This window comes from Dipodomys spectabilis, unplaced genomic scaffold (genome assembly GCF_019054845.1).
Source record: "Dipodomys spectabilis isolate Male_0828 unplaced genomic scaffold, ASM1905484v1 ptg000809l, whole genome shotgun sequence".
Taxonomy (NCBI): domain Eukaryota; kingdom Metazoa; phylum Chordata; class Mammalia; order Rodentia; family Heteromyidae; genus Dipodomys; species Dipodomys spectabilis.
In genome coordinates this window covers 59,372-82,393 of record NW_024871486.1, presented here as the reverse complement: position 1 = coordinate 82,393, position 23,022 = coordinate 59,372, and the positions used below count along the sequence as shown (strand labels likewise).

The 23,022-nt window shown below is 50.9% G+C and overlaps 1 protein-coding gene across 1 annotated transcript in view; it reads right to left on the bottom strand.

Annotated features, from left to right (window-relative positions):
* The window catches only part of LOC122102602 (sodium/hydrogen exchanger 9-like), a gene marked incomplete at its 3' end in the record, with an annotated part of 46,747 nt that overhangs the window by 4,094 nt on the left and 19,631 nt on the right, over positions 1-23,022 (bottom strand). The window contains exon 5 of the mRNA XM_042673361.1: positions 3,289-3,340. Within this exon, the coding sequence (XP_042529295.1) occupies positions 3,289-3,340 (52 nt within the window). The remainder of the gene's footprint in view (positions 1-3,288; positions 3,341-23,022) is intronic.

The window sequence follows — 23,022 nt, the reverse complement described above, 5'->3', positions numbered from 1 at the left end:
GATGGACCAGGGACATCAGACACCCCGATTCCTCACCCCCGCCGGCTTCACTGGCCTTTTGCATGCACCCTGGCAGTAGGTTCGACCAAAGACACCTGGTTTCTAGAATGTTCTTGTAACTGTTGATCCGTGGGATGAAGCAGCAGTGCCAACGTCCCAGTGTTGCCCACGGACCTCAAAAACCCTTGCTCTGGGGATTCGCCCCTCCTCCGCACAGCACGCTCCCAAAGACGGGGGCTGGATTACAAGAGAACCTTCCAGAGCAGGCAGGGAGGCATGCCCGGGCGCTTCTGTTCTGTTTTGGCTTCGAGAGACACAGGCTTCGTTTCTCAGAGGGGCGTGTCTGCACCCAGCGCGTGGCTGGCTGGAGATTCACACGTGTGGCTGGGCCAGACACACGCGGAAGGTCTCGAGCTTTTGCATAAGTAAGGGTAGGCTCTTCTTGTTTTGGGGGCTGGCTCCAGTGCACAGGCTGCTGTCCTGCTTGTTGGTGGAAACCTGGCTTGATAAACCACGTGGAAGTGCCCCATCCCCTTCAGACTTAGGGTCAGGCTCCCGAGCCCGACAGCTCCGCGGGTGCTGGGAATCATCGCAGGGCTTCCGGGTAAAACAAGAGCCGAGCTGAGAAGGGCCGTTGTGGGCAACGGGCACATTTCCTGTACTGAACCGTCGAGGGAGCAATTACCGCAAGGCACGGAGAGAAGCCAACCCCTCTCTGGCTTGCGCTCGCTTTGGGAATGGGACGTTGTGATGACACTGTGCAAAGTAAAGCTCTTTGGAGGCGCTGGGAACCACGCCCGTGGTATTACTTGGGTTTATTTTCCTTTTTGGTTGGGTGCCGGGGCTTGAACTCAGAGCCAGGGCGCTCTCCCTAAGCTTTTTTTTTTTGGTCAAGGCTAGCGTTCTACCACATGCACCACAGCTCCACTTCTGGCTTTTGTGGGGCTTAGTTGGAGGTGAGTGTTCCGTGGACTTTCCTACCCAGGCTGGCTTCCAACGCCAATCCTCGGATCTCAGCCTCCCGAATAGCTAGGATGACAGGTGTGAGCCGCCGGCGCCCGGCTCTATTGAACATTTTGATAGCTCTTTATGTCCTCTATAGAGGGTCTAGGTAAGGAATTTGTGTTGAAATATAGTGAGCTGTGAAGTTTTTGTACTACCCAAGGAGAGGGTACAGGTCTTTTTCCTTCTCAAGAATTTAGTATTCATATGTGTGTGTGTATATACACACACATATATGTGTATATATACATCTGTATATTCATCTATACATACACAAATTTATATGTGTGTATATATCCATCTATACATATACGTGTTGATAGATATATAAACATACATGCATATGTGTAGATATACATATGTGTGTATATGCAGATATACATATATGTATAGATATACATATAGATATACATGTGTGTGTACATATATATACATATAGACTAATAATTGTCTTTTGCCACCTCCTTTGACTCTTGGAAAGGTTACTTGTGTTTGGGCTACAGTGAATAGATAATCCTCATGATCTGTTTACATTTTTTAACCTCTCTGTGCTTCTGCTTTTGTTCCTTATTGTACTGAACTTTAAAGTTCACTAAAAATACCCTATTGCTACTTCCCTGTCTGTCGGGGTGCAGGTGGCTTCAACTCTTCTGCAGAATGAGATGGGTTTAGCTTACGGTAGATAATTTTTATATACATAATTTCTCTCGATTATCGTGATGGGCTGGAGAAGTAGACATGACTATTGCTTCCCTTGTACAGACAGGGAAACGGAGACTCTAAGCTGGGAAAACTTGTCTTGCTCACAGTATCATGGAGTAGGTTGTACTATTTTTCTTACAAGGGCTAAAGACCTTTGATCACCTTGAGCTCTTGAATTAACAGCGAATTAACAACGGTGAGATTTGTTTCAAAGTTATCCCACAGGTGAATGGAAGTAAAGTACATCTATATTTTTAAAGGAAGGAAGTTAGGTTGGCGGGAAGGCTTTCTTTTTTTTGCCTAGAGTTATATGTGACTGTAGAATGGTAGACCGAAGAAGGTAAAGACTTCTCTTTGATGAATATCCTTACTCTTTTTTTTTTCTTTGAGAGCAAAATGGTCTGTGTAGAGGAAGGCCCAAATGTAGATAAAAAGTTGGACTTGAAGGCAGGAGAATAGATCATTTCAGCTACAGATGATGAAAACGCGTTTGAAAAAATAAGAATCAGCCACCTCCAGACCTTACTAGCTGCTTGTTAGAGCCATGGGGCCCCGGAGCCGGGCTTTGATCCCCTTTCTAAGAAGATCACCGAGTTGGCCCTGGAGATGAGGAGCTCACGATATCCTGGCGTTGAGGTGCGTTTGCTGGCTTTGAGCAATGTGAAGATGGCACTGCTTGACCTCGGAACACACGTGACAGGGAAACGCAAAGCACACCCGAGTCTAGCTCCTGGCTGACTTCTCTGCAGAGCCCGGGATCCTTCCTGCTTTCCAGGAAGCGGCAAGGTGCCAGGTATACCCCCAAACCAGCCACGCCCTCGGGGAACCCCCAAGATCAAAGAGGGGTGCACCGTTTTCAAAGGCAAATACAATCGGAACACGAGTCGACTATTAAGCCACGTCACCCGTTATAACATTCTCCGGATCACCCTGCCCCGTCTGCCCTTCAGCCGAGGGAGCCGCGTCTCCACGGCCAGCCGTCTGTCTGTCCAAGTCACCCAACGTCTCACGCAGTCTGGACAAAGGCAGATTCTACACTGAGGTCGGGTTCAAATCCAGGGTTTGGAGAATTATTTTTTCCCACGACTCGAGGGAGTTCCACGCTGCTGGGACCCCTGGATCTCTGTAGATCTGTTGAGATCTCGGTAGACGCTGGGTCAGGCCCAGCTGGCGTGGGTCACTTTGCCGGCTCCTGTCTGTTTCTATTTTCCTGTTCACCTAACACCTGAGCTGTGAGCAGCAGTGCGGGAGACGCGGGTCCCCCTGTGGTCTGGACGTTAAGTCGGGGGGGTGGTGGTTCACGGCGTGAGCTGGCCCGTGGCTGGGCAGGGACGGAGGTCAGGCGGAGGCTGTTTGACTCTGACACCGACAGGGGCCTGTGGTGCTCACAGCTGCACACACGGGCCGTACGGACGTGCTAGCTGTGAGCGTGCATGTGGCACACGCGATCGGCGTGCATTCTCCTGTTCTATCGGCAGAGGCGCCCCCCCATTTAGAACGAGCCTCTGGGCCCCCCGTGGGACCGACCAGCGTGGGACAGCCCACGGAGGAGGGTGGCATCCCGCGGACACTGCTGTGACTTGCCTGGTGTGCAGAGGGCTCCGGCTTCTGGTCTTCTTCCAGGTCCACGCCGACTCTGTCAAGGTGAGGAGAGGGCTGATCAGTACCCGCGCTGTTGGAGGGGGGCAGTGGCCTCGTGTATCCCACGGCCCAAACGTGATGCAAACGCGAGGCGGGCCGGCAGAGAGCCCCCCCAGCCCCACCCCGTTCCCCACCCCAGCAGGGGACCCTGTGTGGCTGGAGAGCTTGGGCACGAAGCCCAGCTCCGCATCCCTGTGCACCCCAGTGAGAGCTCCAGTCTCGGGGACCGTCAGGAAACGGACCCCCACCGACCCTGAAACAGGGGCCTGCCTGCAGGAAGGTCATTTAGTATCCTACAGGAGCCGCCCAGCGAACACTCCCAGAATTGTGGGGGCCGAGGCTGGAGCAGAGTTCTTTGAGACAGAGAAAGTCAAAGTTTTGTCCAGGGGTCCCATGACTCTGGGGAGCTCCAGGCTGCGAATATAATTTTTTTTTTGGGGGGGGAGCGGCAGGTCTCTTTGAGAAAATATATTATAAAAGCACAACTGTGAGATTGGGAATAAGAGAGACTTCAGAAGAAGACAAATGAAAAGAATTCTATACATTGGAAAGCTGGCAAGTACACGACGCATCTTAAAATCTAGAAAAAAAATAAAGCATATCACTGTTTTTTTTTTGGTTGGTCGTGGGGCTTGAACTCTGGGCCTGGGCGCTGTCCCTCAGCTCTTCAGCTCAAGGCAAGCACTCTACCCCTTAAGCCACAGTGCCACTTCCGGCTTTTTCTGTTCATGGGGTGCTGAGGAATCGAACCCGGGGCCTCATGCATGCGAGGCAAGCACTCTACCTCTGAGCCACCATCCCAGCCCCAGCAGACCACGTTTTAATCATTGTTCCCAAATATCTTTCCCCTAAAATACCTCCTGGGCCCGTGTGGGGTTTGGTGAGCTCAGCCACCCTGCGTGGAGGCTCAGCTCCCTTCTCAGAGCAAAACCCGTCTGTGTGCCACAAAGCACCTCACTTCTACTCAACCTCCATTCTCGGGCACAGCACCCCGGCCCAACCACGGCCGCAAAGAATGCTCTGGAGTGAGGGCTCTCCTGGAGAGAAAGGCGGGTGAGTCATGCACGGTCGGCTTCCTTTTCCCACGGACGCCCACGAAACCCATTCTGATCCTCATCAGCGAGCACTCCGGAAAGACAGTGAGCTGCTGCTGGGGCTTTTCGTTTCTTTGTGTGAATTCCACGGGTCTCAGGTGGAGTTTGGGGGTCTCTCAAGTCCTCTGCCGACGGGGTGGGGGGCAGGGGTGGGGGGTGGGTGGGAGGAGAAAAGGTTCATCCTTAAGAAAAAGCGGGAATGACTGAATAGGGAGCATGTAAATGCGGCTGGACGGCGGGGGACATCCGAGGGACCCCGGCTGAGATTCGGGGCCTGTGGTCTGTCCGGTCGCCAGATCGGGCATCATGCGCCTCCCCGTCCCGGGCGGCTCGTGACCCGAAGTAACCCCGTCTAATGAATAATTCAAGCCGTCTGAATTTGTGTTGGAAGAGCCCAAGCAAAGGAAGTAAAGCGAGAGGGAGACGTCACCCCCGCGCCTGCGGTCACTTCAAGGTGACGGGGTGAGAGGGTGCGTGCACGCGCGTGTCAGAGGCCGTGGGCGCGTGCGCGGGCTCGGAGTCTCCCGTCTGTCACCTGTGGTGCCGGTGGCTTGGAGACGAACTCACTTAACCTGTCTCCATTTCAGTGTTCTCCAGCGATCGAAGGGGACAAGGCACAGGTCGAGATGAGTTATGGCTTATCAAGCGCAGGAAACGCCACCGTGAGGGCATTCAGAGGTAGCCGTGGGTATTCTTACTCTGGGGGGGGGGTTGGGGGGGACTCGGGTGTACGCTCAATCAAGCGATCCGCACGAATACAGGCTAAAACCAAGAGTGAGAGAGGAAGGTCAGCAACAGGATTGCTTCCATGGGAGGAGGGCCAAAGGAGAGGGCCCACGCTGGAACTACAGACCGGTGTGGAACTACAGACCCGGCACACGCAACACGCCAAGAGTCCAGCCAGGGAGACCTGTGAGGGGGTGGGGGTAACATTCCCCAGAAGAGCTGGGTGCTGGGGAGAGAGCTTTACCTCTGGGCCCAACATGCGCAAAACCATAGAAGTTAAAGAACAAAAACCAAAACCGAAACACACAAAAAAGTTGGCCCATGGCAGGTGGCGAGCCTGCGAGATTCATTCACACTGAGGGAGGCAGAGCCGATGCAGAGGACACTGGGAAATAACTCCAGGCCAACCATAGGAAGGCTTTTTGAGTGCTTTACTTAGGAAAACGTGTTTTTCCCCTGTATGTAGCAGGTGCAAAGTATTTTATGTTATTGCATATATTATATAATGTAAAATTAATATATATATATACACACATATAACATATTAGAAAGATCACTGGAGGCATATTTGTGATATTAAGAGGGACCGGAGAGATGGAGATTGTTTAGCAGATAATATCAATGATCCAATCAAGAATCCAGGAAGAGCCTGCCACCTAAGCCAGTGGTACTGCTGTGAGCCTGCCACAGAGAGCGTGGTATGAGGTTGGGTGCTGCTCCCCGGCCCCTCTGTGCATGGCTGCGCTCTGATCTGCAAATGGCTGGATGGGAGCGGTCATGTGACATGCGGGTCACTTGACATTCCCGCCTCCAGGCACCCAAAGTCTCGTGTGTGTGTGTGTGTGTGTGTGTGCGCGCGTGTGTGTGTGCGCATGTGCATGTGCGTGTGTGTGTGTGTGTGTGTGTGTGTGTGTGTTTTCTCCTGGAGACTACGAAGCTGGGACGGAGGCCGAGCTAGGCTGGTGTCTTGCACAGGTCAAACACGTGCTAGGGTTTGTACAAGTCTGACAGTGTAGGGATGCATTTGGGGAACGGAGAAGCAGCAGGCTACACACACGATGCCCTTTGAAAATGAAGTGTCAGACACAGATACATCCCGTGCTTTGTGTTTGGCAAACCTTCCCCCGAGTTTGGAGCGGATCTTTCGGCGGGGATGCCGACGGATCTCAGGCCACGGAGAAGCTCAGCGAGGCGCCGGGTCGAGAATTGATCTACAGACTGATTTCACTTGACCTATGCCTCAAGCTCACTGCCACTCTTTGCGGGGAGAAAGACAGATGTAACAGCTCATCCAGCATCTGGCCTCTCTCCTCTGAGCCTTCCTTCCGGGTACCCAGACCCAGGGATTTATCAGAACCAAATGCCCAGCTCCAAGTGGATGGGCTTGCTTAAATTCTAGCGAGTTGTCAGCAGGGGGTCTTTCTCAATGTCAGATGGAGCGCGTTGGATGTGTGTGTATGTGGCAGGGGGCGGGGAAGAAGAGACACTGTATTCCTGAATACGAAGTAGTTTTAAGAGCGAGCCTTGCATGTTGGAATGAAACCAAATGGAGCTGAGTCATAAATCCCAGATGTCAGGGACCTGGGTGGGGGGAGCCTAAAAGCTGCCCACAGCGGTGGTTATCTGAGAGTCAAAGAGAGAATCACGCGACGAGACCAGCCCTGCCCTTTCCCTCTCTGTCCGCACAGAACGCCAAGGGGAACCCGGGCCGAGAACCACGCTCTAGAGGAAGGAGCCCGAGGGGGGAATGAGTTCTAAACCCCCAGAACGGGTCCTGGCAGGAGGGGGGCACGGAGCGTGCGCACGGTTAGCAGCCGCCACCACCCCGGTCCTGACCTCAGCCGGCTGTTAATGCTGAGTCAAAGCTCACCATGTCCTACTGCACATTAGATCTTAATGGGCCAGGACAGAGAAGGGTCGAGTTTGGACTCTATTCACATAAGGGGAAAAGGACTGGATCAGACATGGCTGAGAGCGGAGAGAGAGGTAGCGTGAAGGCTCAACCGAAGCCAAGAAATGGATGGAGAGTGGGCGCGCCACAGAGCGTGGGCAGTGAGCCGCGAGACCCCCGATCCCTACCATGCCCGCTAGGCTGTGGATCTGCGCCAGCTAATGTGCGAACGTGCACCGGGAAGCCTTGGGAGTCCGGGGAGAGGGTGTGAAGTGATTGACAGCATGTGTGTTAGTAATGAAACAAAGAGAGGTCTAAAGTGTCCTCTTCAATGAGCTACATTAAAAAGCATTTGCAACCAGGCTCTGTCATAATTTTGCATTAGTAGATCTATAGCTTTTGGCTATGTGTCATGAGCATCTTGCATGGGAGGGGCAATTTGCCACGGGGACTTAAACAACACAAAATAGCCACAGAAGATTGCTTCGCCGGCATAATAAATCACTAAAATTGAAATTAGTTTGGGGATAAATAATGGTTGCCCAAACATGACTTAAGCCCACAGCTGGGAGTAGAATGCAATTTATAACCTCACCAACTAACCATTGAAATCTTATTTTCCTTTGGGGTGGTGAACATTTTCTAAGACCAGATGATATTAATAACTGGTACTGATATTTGTAATATATATATTTACACGTATCACATATATACTTACTTCTAAAAATAAGTTTCTTCCCTAGTCCCCAAAGACTAAAGTCAGAAATAGTCTTAATAATGCATAACTTTGCTTTTGGCTAAAAGTGCACACAACTACCTTAATTTTAAAAGGCAAGTTGACAGAAGAGTTCATGGCTAAGCTAGGGAGGCTGCTTCTGGATGACTCATCCAAAGAGAAGAAAATAATTGTAGTTTCTTGCTGGGAGGGATTAAAGTAAATCACTAGAAAAATAAGGTTGTTTCCCCGGCCAGGCTCACAATGATTAACCACAGGGCCGTGGTGCCGGCTGGTGCGCATGACTGCTGAAAGCCAAACACACATATTCTGGGAAGTTCAGGAATTCATGCTTCATGCTAGACTCCTATTGGGGGGAAAAATGTGCTTTGGTTTTAGAACCAGTGGTTTAAAAAAAAACAAAAAAACAGGAAAGTGAGCGGGGAATTCATGAAAAATGCTGTGGGGGAGAAGCTGCTTTTGAGTGGAAGGGGAGGAGCGGTAACACCAGCTGTGAAAGCGAGTCTCACACGGAGACCTCAGCGAGGAGCGAGGCCGAGGCCACCGCAAGCCTCAAGGGGACGGGATTAGCATCAGGGCGGCAGGAAATGAAATCATGAGGCTGGAGTGGATGCTTCTGGCGAATGCCACATTCAGGGTTTGTTTTCTTTCCCCCTCGCAGCCGATCCTTCCGGGAACTCGCGGGGACAGCTTACACGGCCTGCACATCCGGGCTGCTATTTTTGCTGACACCATCCTAAAAGTCAAAATCACATCCCCATCCTAGGAGTCAAAATCAGTCTGAAGACGTGGACTCTTCTCTTCCCTTCTTCCTTCCCCCCCTCCCCCTCCCCTCCCCTTTCCTCATTCGTTCATGGACCACAGATTGAAGACACGTCACCAATACCATGGCCGCCCTGTAGGTTTTATGGGAGAATTAGAAAACCCGATAGGTCTCTGAAGGGTTGAGAGGAACTTCACCAGGCTCCACGGGACATGAATGGTAAGGCGGGCTATTACTTTCTGTTCTTCCAGGAAACACACACACACACACACACACACACACACACACACACACAGTACTGCCAATTCTTCTTGAACCCCACTGACTCTAAGACACATTGCAACACATCTCACATCCTGACTCCATGATGCAAAGAACCAGATGACTACCAAAACAAAACCTAGACAGAACGTCGAAATGAGTTCCCCGCTTCCTCCTCCTCCCCTCCCTCCTCCTCCTCTTCCTCTCCTCCTCATTTATAAGCCTTCTGCTTCATTTTCTTGTGTTCCTTGAAGAACTCTGTCACATGTCAAAAGCCACAAAGGAAATACAACATGTGTAGTCTATGTTTATGTTTCTTTGAAAACAATGGGAAACGTTCAGAAATTTTCATTTCTCACCCATTATGGGGAAAGGAGTAGAATTTGCAAAATAAAACAAAGAGAGGAATCTATCTTCACCGTGATGATTGGATGAGAGAGCGAACGTGGAGACAGAAGTCTGTGGTCTGAGGATGTGGGTCAAAGCGCTTGGGTAATATTAGAGCCATCTTACATCATTCCCTGTCAGATGACACACTCTAGATGAGTTCTTAAAGCCAAGAATACAAGTGAGCAGGGTCATTCTAAAAGCGGACATGAAATGTGACAGGCTCATCGAGTTGGGATTTCAGCAGGGAAGTCCTGATGGGCAACATTTTATAAAGGACCATTCCATTTCTGAAGGATAGATCCATTATCCTGTGTTCCTCATGTGTTCATCCTGGTTGTTTGATACAATTTGTAAGTGCACCAATGGAAAGGTAGCTGTACACAAACATTCCAAAGAAGACGGCTGGGAGAAAATTAAATGGGCTTATGATTCTAACTGCAGTTTGTAAATTAAAAAAACCGCAAGTGTTTTGTAGTCCTTTTTTCCTTCCACCAAGTTATGACTAATCAAAAAATTGTCCCAGAATTACTCAGGTCTTTTTGCATGATGATTGCATAAGTGCCTGAAGAAGGACTGAAATCTCTCCGCGGAGCACTTGAAATACAGACTGAGAATGTATGAAATGAAGACGTTCCAGGTTCGTGACAATGGATTAGCCGCTGGTTGTACTCCGAGGATACTGTCCGTTTCAGACAGATCTGTCTCTCTGCCAATTTCTCTTTTCATCCCAGGAAAACATAACAAAAATCACGCCTGCTGTGTTTACATCTTCACGGAGATTTTGAATGAGGTTGCTTTTCCCCTATTCTTCTGAAAGTTATTTGTAACATACCCCATACATACATATATATATATATTTTTTTTTTTGGCAGTCCTGGGGCTTGAACTCAGAGCCTGGGCGCTGTCCCTGAGCTTCTTTTTGCTCAAGGCTAGCAATCTACCACTTGAACCACAGCACCACTTCTGGCCTTTTCTGTGTATGTGGTACTGAGGAATCAAACCCAGGGCTTGATGCATGCAAGGGGAGCGCTCTACCAGTGAGCCACATTCCCAGCCCCCCCCCATATGTATCTTAAAAATGTGTTGGCTGTCGGGAGTAGATGGTGACTATGTTTCTTGGTACGGTGGGGTTAATAATAAGCACACACTTCTCATGTTTAAAGAGTTCGTTGTGGTACAACCTCATAGTCTACATACAGGGCTTTGTCCTTGAAGCCTTGTCCGCGGGGCCTTGGATGGCTTTGGGGGTCAGGATGGCTTTGGTTTAAATGTTGGCCTTGTGCCTTTTAGCTGCATGAGATGGACTGGGGAAATAAAAAAGGGAAAACACCCAACACCCCCACCCCCTCTTCCCAAAACAAAAACAAAAACTCCCCTAGCTCCTAGGAACCCAAGTCTCTGCACAGGTAAGGCTCTGCAGAGCTGGCGTTGTAGGAGATAAACCATCAGCATATCCATTGGGAAAACAGTCGGCGCTCAATAAATGCTTTCTTCTTCCTCCTTCGTTATTTATACTTTGGTGAAGCAGGGCACGTGGCGGTATTATGCATAAATAATAGACAAGGAGGTCTTGCTAAAAATAATACAAATAGAGGGATCGCAGTCTAGGCGTGTGTGCGTGTGTGTGCTCAGCATACAGCCAGGGAAATGAACTGAGTGGTATTTATGCACAGGTGGAAGAGAGTGGATTTCATTCAGGGAGGGTGGCATCCCTTTCCAGTGAGAGAGACGCTGTGCTGTGCTTCCTTAGCCTTGAGTGAAAACCAGAGCCCCATGTTGGGGTCTTCCAAATGGCAAGTACTTGTGGAGAGCTTAGGTTCCCCCCCTCCCCCCTCCCCCCGGCCAAATACAAGGCATCTGATTACCTCTTGCTTCTTCTCCAGGAGAATGGTTGTGCTGTCAATTCTGATGCAGCCCGCAGCACTGCCGAAGGACGGACACAGAGAACCTCGGGGAGACTTCTCGAGTTCTTCTGGGCTTTATTCCCCGGGGAAAGAGGTGGTGCATAAACTTAGCTACCTCCTGGCGCGGCAGGAAGGCATACTTTACATAACGCTCGCCTGGGAAACATACGGGCAGCGCACGGCAGAAGGAACTCATACACGGCGCTCAATGCTGAGATTAAACCAGCGCCCCCCCACACCCCGGAGTGTAACAGAAATCCCGAACTCTAAGCATGGGAACGATCAGGGAAGATGTCCGCCCACAGCTCCGCTATCCACCACAACAGATGGTGGATGGGACCTAGAGTCTCTGCCACAGACAGGAACCCACATTTCCCACGCGTACACAGACACAGCCTGTTCAAGGGCACGCCTCACTCTTCCCCACGGCCCGCGAGTTCCCCCCATCTCACGGTCAACTGAAGCAGAGTGCTTCTCACGCGGTCACGGTGTACTCATTCTTGTCAGAATAAATACTTGGATTCCGGTATGGATGCACAGCGCCCGTTTCTGCCACTGTTCAGCTCTTACCAAGAATAAGGACACCTGGCAAAGATCGCACGTGGCCGAACCTAGCCTTTCCACCGAAGGGAAAAAGATGCAGGTTGTACAAGCAGAGACACAGGAGAAATAAATTCATTCTAGAATATTCCCTGCCTGGTTCTTTTCTTTAAGCCACACAGGAACACAGCTGTAAGCCAGGCCATTTTGTTACCAGCTTTGTTTAAAAGCGCTATTAGGAGAGTAACACATCTTGACGCCTAATTCCTTGGATGTCCAGGATCTGTGTTGCCCGTGGGTTGCTGGAATCGTGGGCTTCCGGGACAGAAGGAGAAAGAGGACGGAGAAAACATAAACAGAACTAAGGTTGTGTTTGGTAGTCGTTGAGCTCCAAAGCAGGCTGTGTTTAAACACTTCGGGGACGAATCTCTTGAGGAGATCGCTCGTTTTCTAAGTAGGGCATTTGGATGGAGTAAGGAGGAGGAAGGAATTGCTGGCCTTGTTACCTCCTCCTGGTCTTCATCTCCCAGGACCCTGTTCCCTCTTGCGCTGTGGTTGTTAGGGTGTGCATTTCTGGGACTGGCATACATATACGAAGCATGCACACTCCGGCTTATTTGGTGCCTGGAGACTCTGTCTAGCACCGCAGGCTACTGATGATGCAGTGACCAGTCTTGTTAGGCGCACACCTAAAGCACGCAGGCCAAGGGACCACGGAGCAACACCTCGAAGCAGGGCGCCCAAAGAAACCTCCCCCTCCAGAAATGAACGAGTTGAGGCATTTTGCTACAGCACTCGAAAGCCAACACATCTTCCCTGGCAAAGGTATTCTTTCTTCTCTGCTTTCTATCCCTCGCAGAGCTACTTCCTGTCTGCTCACCCAAGCTCCAGCTTCCTCCTTGTTGGCTTCCTTCAACTTCCTGTTCTCACTTCCAGGAAGAGCTGTTGGATCCAGCTCTTTCTTCCATAGCGATGTCTCCCACCTTTGAACCTGAGGCAGAAAAATGGTCTTTTTCTGCTCTTGTATTCTACTACCTTGTCTTCCCAGCCCTGAAGTTTTTATTTTCTGTTGGTCATGGGGCTTGAACTCAGGGCCTGAGCACTGTCCCTGAGCTTTTGTGCTCAAGGCCGGCGCTCTACCACTTTGCGTCACAACTTCCTTGTTGTAAAAATAAAAAGGATAACTTAGAAGGATGTTACTTCATGTGCAAGTGACTAGGATTTTTTGTAATTACTGCCAAGGGCCGATACTATCCCAGATTATCACTAGAAGCTGGTCATCACTATTACTCTTCCATTCTTTCAGATGACTGGGCTGGAGATCGACAGGAATTTAGAATCTGAAATCTCTATTAAGAATCCTTCTTCCTTTCTGTAGGTGCTCAGGATTTTCCTAGAGTTAATTATTTCAGAAGACGAGTAGGAGATTCTAAGAGCAATTCATGACTATAAAGTATCTCCTGGGGCCTGGTATTGGAGGAGTTGAAAACCGTTAGAGGTGTAGTCTAATGGGAGGGCTTTAGGTCATTGGGGGTGGGGTGGGTGACTTTAAGGGATTGTGGATCCCTTTTATCTCTTAATTTTTTGCTCTGCCACACACTCCTCCACCATGATACACCACCATGGGCCTGAAATAAGGGGGCCAAGAGTCACAGACTGACATTTCTATAATTGGGAGCCAGAATAACCCTGTTCTCTTTACTGTAGGATATTCTCGGGTGTTGGTATAGACCCAGAGCTGACTAGCATACTCTCTCTCTCTGAAATATGGACTTTCACCATAGTGTGTCTAAAGTATTGCTTTTCCTTGCATTCACCCCTTCAAAGACTTGGTAGGCCTTGTAATCTGACCATCTCAGCATTTCTCAGCTTAAGGCATATTTTTTTTCTTTTCTTTTTGCTTATCACTTTCCATGCAGCTGTTACTCTCCATTGCCGATACAGCTGGCCGTCTGGATTGATCTTCTAATTTTTTTTTCGTTTTCCACACGGGACCTCTCTGTGTCTGATTTCTTTCACTCAACCTCGGGAACGTGAATTCTAGTCTCAGGAGTGAGCGTTCTTTTTTCTTACTGTTGTCTGTTGAATTTTTAAAATGGAGAAATAATCACTTTTCATCCCAGAGAACCTTCTCGGTGTCCCAATTATATCCTGGTTTTAATTGCTTTTATTAATGTTCTCTCTCTCTCTCTCTCCCTCTTTCCCTCGGTCCTACTATAAACGAAGCTGCCGGTGCTCGCGGTCAGCCTGCTCCTTCTCCCTCTGGTAACAGTCTTCATTGATTTTTCATTACCTTCTCGTTTTTGTGTGTGTGCTCGCTGCATGCCTGCCCCCGGCCGGGCCTTGTTGGGGTGTTCTGCATCAGGCAGGGCTGGGAGGAGGGGATCTGGGAGCAGCCGGCGTGGGAGAGGGCAAACCATTGTTCTTCTGAGGTGCTGATCAAACCCTTTCTTAGCAGAGTGATCCGGCACCGAGATGGTTTGTTCCAAAAGCCCTCGTGAGGCCGGAGGGGATGCGTGGTGAGTCGGAGTTTTGCTCTACCTCTTCAGATCGCACAGATGGGCTCCTTCAGGGATCTAAGAAAGCCATGACTTCCGCTCTGGGGACAAGTCAGGCTCTTCCCCTGCGGTCGGTCGGCAGGTTCTTCTGGAATCTGGGTCTACCCTCGCTTTCATGGCTCAAGTGATGAGACTGAGACGCTCAGGGCTCGAGGCTCTTCCTTGACAGGACACTGGGTTCCAGGCCGTCTCTGAGTTGGTTTGTCTTGGTACTGGGGTTGGACCTCTAGGGCTCGCTGGGCAGGTGCGCGGCCACCGGAGCCATGCTCTGGTTACCACCTGCCTTGGTGTCCCCCCACTGTCCACACAGTGAAGGACTGACCCCCACGCTACTGTCCCGGGCCCACACAGACGCCAGGGGAAAGCCCCGGTGTGTGCGAACTTGTCCGACGGGACGCTGGGCAATCCGCCGGAGCCCAGCCGTGAACTGGCGGCTTTTCCACGCGCCTCTGCCTCCTTGCTCGGAACCCAGAGAAGCCTGATCCCCAATTCACTCTCCCACACGACCCCCAAACCCCGGGGAAGGGCTGTACCTCTCCCCGTTCCTCAGTAGAAAGTCCCCGCCTGTGGACGATCGCGTCCGGCCTATTCCTTTCCTGTTTCTCCTCCATTTTCCCAACACACAGTCCTTGAGCTGAACCCCTGGTGAGGCTCCGATCTCCACACCAGGCCCTGTCCTCGCCCCAGACTCCGGAGCCTCGCTCTCGCTCCATCCCCCAGCGCTGCCGTGGGGTTCAGGGGCTCCATCTTGCCCCCCAAGAGGGAAGGAGGCTCGGCCGGGGCCCAGGATCACTTCTGAACATGACGTTGGGGTTCCCTGTCCCTCCAGGGGGGCTGGGGGAGGACGCGCTCCCCTGTGTGCATCTTTGTTTTCTTGTCTCGTCGCCGTGGTGTCAGGTCAGGAGTTATCATGACCTCTTAATCACGGGAGGAGTCTGAGGAGAGCATTAGCAGGCGGTCTTGGCTCTTTCTTGACAATTCCCAGAGAGGCTGGAAGGGCAGCGGGGACCTCGGCGCCCCTTTCCGAAGGACGCGAGCCATGCCAAGGGCCGACTGGAGCCTCGAGTCCATGAATGTTGAGTGAAAACAGGCTCGATCGCGTGAACCCTGCGGCCCAGGGGGAGGGGCTCGGGTGGCTTTCCGGGGCACCTCCTGGCTGGCAGCGGCTGCTCCGGGGCCCAACCACTGGGCCGATTCTTCTGGCCACGCGTGACATTCACGACAGAGGAAAGATCTGGGTGGCAGCCCTGTTTTCATTTCCCCGCCCCTTTCCCTGGAGACCCATGCGTGTAAATGACCGGCTTATGGTAATTTCCTGTGTAGACCGCTTTGAACAAAGAACACATGTTCGTAGTTGATGTGGCTTTCGGTACTGTATTGGCAAAGCCACAAACACTCGAGGTGACATCGAAGCTGAAACGGCATGAAACACCGATGATCCTGGCTGAGCGCCGGGCGGCTCACGCCTGTCATCCCAGCTACTCAGGAGGCTGAGATCTGAAGATCGCAGTTCAAAGCCAGCCCCGGCAGGAAAGTCCATGAGACTCTTATCTCCAACAAACTACCCAAAAGCGTACGTAGAGCTGTGGCTCAAGGGGTAGAGCGCTAGCCTTGAGCCAAAAAAGTTCAAGGGACAGCGCCCAGGCCCTGAGTTCAAGCCCCAGGACCACATACAAATGACAGTCACAACCACAGACACCGCGGCTCACTGGTGCATGCTCATGACAATCCCACTTGTCAGAGAGGCCACAGAGAGCTCAAAGCTTTCCTGAAGCCACACAGCAACTCCCAGTGCTGGGGTTCAACCCACGCCGCCTTTCCCGAGGGTCCACAAATGACAGAGCTAAGCCTCTCTCGTGCAGCTTTGAAAAGAAGCCCGGCCATTTCTGTCACTCCTCAATCCTCACTTCCCGAGAATATAGCGCTAACGACGCCTCCTCCATCCTCCTCCTCGGTGTGCTACTGCCCAGTTTTCTGGATCACTAAGAACCGGGAGGCCCCCAGCCTCCCACGTGGCCACCGCGTCTGTGGAGATCCTGCCCTATTTGGGGATAGAGAGAAAAGATGCCTCGGCCTGAATCATCCACACTGCGGTGTCCTGGCCTTCCCACGGCTCAGGCTAGTGGCGGTACAGAGACAGTGGCAGGCACAGTGCAACAAAGGATGCAGGTGTGTACATGCTCACATGCGCGTGTGCGCACACACACACAGCTGGCTTTGAAGCTGTCCTGAGCCACACCCTGAAGCGGGGATCCAGGATCAGTTAATTCCAAGGCTGGACAGGGGAAGGGACCGATCGAGCCTGAAACACTTTATTGCTCTAATTAGCCAAAGTGCTCTAAAGGGCTGACCACATGTCAAAAGTGGAGCAGATGAGCCGGGCGCCGGCGGCTCACGCCTGCCATCCTAGCTACTCAGGAGGCCGAGATCTGAGAATCAAGGTTCAAAGCCAGCCTGGGCAGGAAAGTCCATATGACTCTTATCTCCAATAAACCACCAGAAAACTGGAAGTGGCACTGTGGCTCAAGTGGTAGAGTGCTTGCCTTGAGCTGAAGAGCTGAGGGACAGCGCCCAGATCCAGAGTTCAAGCCCCACAACTGACAAAAGAAAAAGATGCAGAGGAGGTTGGCTGGGGAAGTTGGGGGTGGGGGGGGAGGGGGGAAGGGTGGGGGTGGGGTGGGGGGTGTTGGGGGAACACAGGGCGGAAGACAGGGTACATTCTTGGATGGCTGAGAGGGAGACAGTCTGAATACTAAAATAAATAATGGAATAACCGTTGTCACACCATTAGATAAAATGGAAAGCCACAAGTGTGCATTGATAAAAGGGATGACTTGAAAGTTGATGAGACGTGCGGTATTTACATAGTTTCAAAGCATACGCCCCTACATACAAAATCCTGATGAGGAGGCAGGCAGGCTAGAAGAGAGGAACTTTCTAGCAAAGTGAAGACCTCATATTAGGATCATTCTGTAGCCTGCAGGGGAACTCGCATCCTTTGTGCAGTGTTCTCGATGTCATAAGGAAATGTCAGACAAGCCCACAGGAGGGTCCTGGCCACGGGCTGGCAAGACGGCTTGTCACCTTTGAAAGTGTAAACGTGGTGGTAGTGGAAGGCTGAAGAATTATCCGCATGAATGGGGACCAAGGAGACATAAGAAGCCGGACCAACATGGGACTTGGAACCACAGGATTAAAAACCTACAGCCTTAAGATTAAAATCCCACTGTTGAGTGAACTGGGGAAACTCAGATGATTTTGGGGCCCCTGTTGTGGTAATCCAGGAGAGGTGTGGAGATTATATACCAAGGTATTTGAAGCTGACGGGATATCACTCAAACAATTTTCCCTGATTCAGGGGAAAAAAGTGGACGCGGTGTTGCTAAACCTGCAACCCTTTAGAAGTTTGATAGCTTTTTAAAAATAAAAAGGTGATATTGGTGGGCGCCGGTGGCTCACGCCTGTCATCCTGGCTACTCAGGAGGCTCAGACCTGAGGACCACGGTCTGAAGCCAGTGCGGGCAGGAGGAAGTCTGTGAGAGTCATCTCCAGTCAATCACAGAACAAGCTGGAAGTGGAGCTGTGGCTCAGGTGGTCGAGCACCAGAGTTGAACAAAAGGAACTCGGGGATGGTGCCCAGGCCCAGACAGAGTTGAAGTCCCAGAACTGGCCCAAAACAAAAGTGGTTATTATTTTTCTCTTTATACGAGAAAGAAACATAGGTGAGTGCTGAATGTAGAGGCTCAGACTGAAACCACAGATTCAAATCACAGGCTCTGGGCTCACATCCAGCTTTACCATAGACTATGTGAATTTAGGCCTATAGTGTCTGCCTTCCTTTCCTGGGCTACATAACAGGCATTTAAAATAGCACCCAGAGAGGGCCCTTATGGATTTAAATGAATGAGCCTCACATGGGACCTAACATCTTGAGTGCTCTAGCAAATGCAGAATGCTCTTTATTGTATTTATTATACATCATTTCACAATCCACTTGCCCCTCAGGGCATATGCCCAGATGGAGAGTCTGGTGTATTTCTGTCTGCCCAATTTAGAACCAGGTAATTCAGTTACAACCACTTCCTCGGTGGTCCATCCTATTACCCAGGCTGAGAGATGGCTGTAGATTTTATAGACGGAGGTGGTTTACAATAACATGGGTATGCTTATCATCTGCAGATATAAATTAAGTTTTGATATACATTTAAGACCCAAAAGAGGCTTGGCTTGAGTTATATATTTCAGAAGATACATAATCATTACATCAGGTCAAAAATATTGTGTTAAGACACTCTTATAAATATGCAGATATGGTTTAATTACAAAGGCTTTATGTGGATCCACTCTCCAGAGTGTCTAATTCAGTTAAAGATGGGAAATTTTAGAGGGTACTTGGAGCAATTGTCTGGTTGGAAGGGAAATGCAGAGCGCATTTAAAGGCAGGGTTCTCTGAACCTGCTCCTCTTCTACCCTGAGTCCTTTACTAGCGGCTAGAATAATTAAGAGCCATTTGGGGTTAGGGAATAAGGTGAGTCTTTTTCTGCAAGTCATCTTTTGATGCAAAGTTTTTTCTTTCTTCCCCCCCGCCCTCAGTTCATTTCCACTCTCCAAGTTCAGTCTCAAGAACTCTGAGTTCTTTTCCAGGTAGCTTCGGTTGACTCCAGAGCAGATGGCTTCTGACAAAGCCTCCACACTCTCCTCTGACAGCCTCTTAAAAGTGTTCTTTTAAAACATTGTGTGTGGTTCACAATGACCAAGGCAGAGTTGGAAAAAAATAAGGGTTCCCCCTCACTCACTCTATAGAAAAGGGTGAATACTCCAGCTGGGACCAACCTTGCTCCAAAGGCTCACCCCACTCTACCATGACCTCTTACAAACTCAAGCGCACAATGGCTTTTTTCCCTCCCCCTTTCCCTCTCAAAAGACAGAGAATTTCTGATGTACCTTCAGGATTCCATTTATATCAGTGACATAATGGTGTCAGCTCTTTGAAGGAAGAGAGAGCCAGGCAGCCACTGGCATTATACCCTTAAGTACCCAAGAATCAATTACATCCTTGCTGAGACAAGGGGCAATTTTCCCATTTAAACTTCACAGATGTACGGATTGGCAGATGATTGTGGGGTTGTTGCTTCTTTTATTATAATTACCAATTAAAAAAAACCCCATGTTATAAAGTCATAGCTGTTTACCAGCTCTTACTGGCACAGGTGATAGCCAAGAAGACTTTATGCTTAAGGGGATGAACTGCTGAAAAAGGTTGACTGCAGCCGCCTTGCGGTGTTCGGTCTCCTCGGGGACTGGCTTGACCTCTCACACAGCCACTGGAAATTTCCAAGGATGAGGCAGCTTTCTAACAGGAACTGGCCAGCTTCCCTCTGAACCCATACCCCGCTCCGTTCATTGCTTCTCTGTTCTCTTTCCTCTGCTCTCTCCCTTTGGCTCCTGTTCATCACTGGGTAAACTTGTACTCAGTGTAGGCTTTTCTGGGTACTTACTACACACTAAGTACTCCCTCCAGTTCTGTGTATGCAGACAACATGTGAGCTCACCTGACCCTAGCAAGGACCTTCTGATCAAGGAAATGCCCAGGGGCCGCAGTGATGGAGCCGTGGGGGGACTGAGCTGGATTCGAACCCAGGCCCCGGAGCTCCTGTTTGCAGGGATGACAGTCTACTCTTTTCTACACAGTCCAACGGTGCTGAGAAAGCAAGGCCCAACCCATAAAAACGACCCATCTGCACAAACAATGCTCAACGTCAGAGAGCCACTTCCTCAGACCCGCTGACAAAGAGAACGGCGAGATTCCGGAGGAAGGTTCCGGGCGTTCCTCTGCGCAGGCTAAAGCATGATGACACACCAATTGTCATAGAGCGACAGCGAGACTTACGTAACTCGTGTAGCACTTCTGAGTACAAGACAATTACTGTCATTTCACGGCTCCTGAGTGTGAGAAATGGTACTGTGTCACGTCGTTGCAACTACTCATACCACTGGCATTGCCAGAAAAATTAAGCTGCTTTCAGATGCTTCAGACTGATTCTAGAATCTTCTCCCTACGCCCCCAAGGGCATCCTGCATTAAGGGAGTCAACAAACGCTAATAATGACCCTCTCATCTACTTCTTACTTGTACCCTGTGTTTTCACGAAGATGGAGGAGTTGGGACAGCTTACACAGGACCTTGAGCAGAGGAAGGCATTATCTCTCCTACAGGGGGTGAGGGCTGAGGGTCCCACCCTTATTATGAAACACCAGGGCTCCAGAAATCATGAACGGGACAGCAGGCATAACACCACGCCTGGCATTTCATACTTGAAGGGCAGGGAGCAACGTCTTGGGTCTGGATATTTCCTCTTTTATCTACAGCTGCCAAGATTTCTTTTCCTCAAAGGGGCGAAGCCAAACAAGAACTTCTTCCCCCGACTTGGTGGTCTTTCTTTTTTCTAAAGGGGGTGCTGGCATGGTTATACCCAAACAGCTTGGAGATATATTTACTCTTACTCGAGAAACACGGTCGTGGATAATTTCTGTCTCGCGTGTTGGCTCTGCTCATCTCTTTGATGGAAAAGTACTTGGTAACCACGAGGCATTTCAATAGATCAGAGAGATTCATTACCCTGGGCGGTTTTTCATTTTCGGATAGAAATGAGTAGAAATTATCCAATTTCTCTTTTTATAATAACGTCCGAGACATTTAGTGTCCCATTCCACGCTGCCCCTTGATTTATAGCATTTGCCGGATTAACCGAGACTGGATCATATAAAAAAAGCAGGATGGCTCTTAACCCTTCGAGCCCCGGCAGGTCATGCCTGGAACACAGAGACCAGGCCATCTGGACTGGAAACGGCAGTCAGAAGGCAGCTGGTTTACGCTGCTCGCTCCACATCATTGCCTGGTGGAATTTTCTGGCGGGTGACTTCCTGCTTCCTCTGTGGGTCCCGAGGGGTCCGATGAGCAGCAGCTTGGTCTGGGCCGCTCTCCTCCGACAAGCGTGGTCACTCTTGCTCTTCCTCCGTCCCTCAGGACTTTCTTTGCCCCATCTTTGAAATGGGTACACTGCAACGGTAACCATGTCCCCATGCACATCGCATTACCCTGAATCGACGTAACATTGTGGGCCCAAAGTCCCGATGCCCTTTTCAGGGTGACCCCCACTGCGAATGATCGCGGAGTGGAGGATACCGTGACTTGCGCACGCACCTCTGGCGGCCAATGGACTGAGCCATTCCAGACAGGTACTGGGTGCTGAGTTGTGCTATTTCTATTTCCTACCTAGTGTAACTGCTTTGAAAATATCTAGCGATGGATAATGTTTAAAAAGAAAAAATAAGAGGGGCTGGGAAGGTGGCTCCGTGGTAGAGCGCTCGCCTGGAGCTGAAGAGCTGAGGGACAGCGCCCAGGCCCAGAGTTCAAGCCCCATGACTAGGGGGGGATAAAAAAAGGCAGAAAGGGGGGAAAAAGTCTTTTCAAGGTGGTGGACCCTGAGTGCAATCCCAGCTCATCAGGAGGAGGAGGTAGGGGGATTATGGCTGGAGGCTTGCCCCAGGCAAATAAAAAAATCAAAATACAAGACCTTATCTAAAAACTAAAGCCAAAGGGGCAGCTGACCTGGCTCAGGTTGTGGGGTGTGTGCCAAGCAAGCGCCAGGCCCTGGATTCCAACTCCAATACCCCCCCCCCCAAAAAAAGGAGAGAAAACAACAGAGAAAAGAGCCGTCTAGGTCATCCTTGCGCAGCCAGGTTGGCCGGGGTGGGCCGTGCCGGTGTCTCCGGGAGGCGCTCAGGGCTGAAGGACTCACGCAAGGACATCCTGTAATTTTCCTTCCCGGTGTTTACCCGGTGTCTCCTCGCTGACCCTGTCTGGTGGGGATGAATGGAGCATGCTGCCCCCTCCTTGTCTGCCCAGAATCTGCTGATCCTCCGGCCTCCCCGCCCCGGCCTACCCCCCCTGGGCCACGTCCGTCATCTTCCCTTCCATAATCCACGCCATCCCTCCCTACAGAGCCGCGTCCCCAGGGCTGTCACCCCGCTCCTGGGGAGGGGGAGGGAGGGGGAGACCCCCCCCCCGTCTCCTCAGGTCCCCCCTGCTTCTTTCCAGCGCCCCTGGTCCCTCAAGAACCCTTCTCCCCAACGTTCACCCAGCGCCCTTGGCCGATGGAGCCACACGCCCTGGTCTGTGGCCTTGAGCCCCGTTTGCTCTCAGGCGCCCCAAGATTTCCCCTTCTCCCCCTCTCCCTTCTTAACAAATACTTTGCTGTTTATATTTTTCATATTTTGCTTTATTCATATTTTGGTTGTCAGCACAAACTTTACCCCATGAGCCCCCCCCCCCCCCCCCAGTCCTTCCCTTAGTACTTAGTGTTTCAGGAAGGGCTCTCACACCTAACTTTTCCTGGGCTGGGGTCCGGCTGGCCCCCTCCTAGCCTACCTCCTGAGCAGCCGGGATTACAGGGAGGCACTAGCAGGCTGGCCTCAGGAGAGGCTTGGTGGCTGTTGCTGGGCTTTGGTAAAATCCTCCTCCGTGGCTCCTCGGTTGGTCCCTCACATGCCACTCAAAGCACACTTCCTCCAGAAGACTCCCTTCCCCCGCGCCCTCCCGCCCACTTCCTGTCTCAGGTCTAGAAGGAGCCTGGGGCTCCCTCTCCCCGGCCTGCCTCACAGGGTTTGTGAGGAGTCACATTCTCCATTCTCCAGACTGTTGCCTTTGAGGCCTGGGGTGGGGGGAGACTGAGTCGAGCGAAAGATCTTAAGACTTTAGCCCAGAAAACAGCTGGAAGATTCTAGAAGAACATCTGAGGCCCCAGGCAGCTCA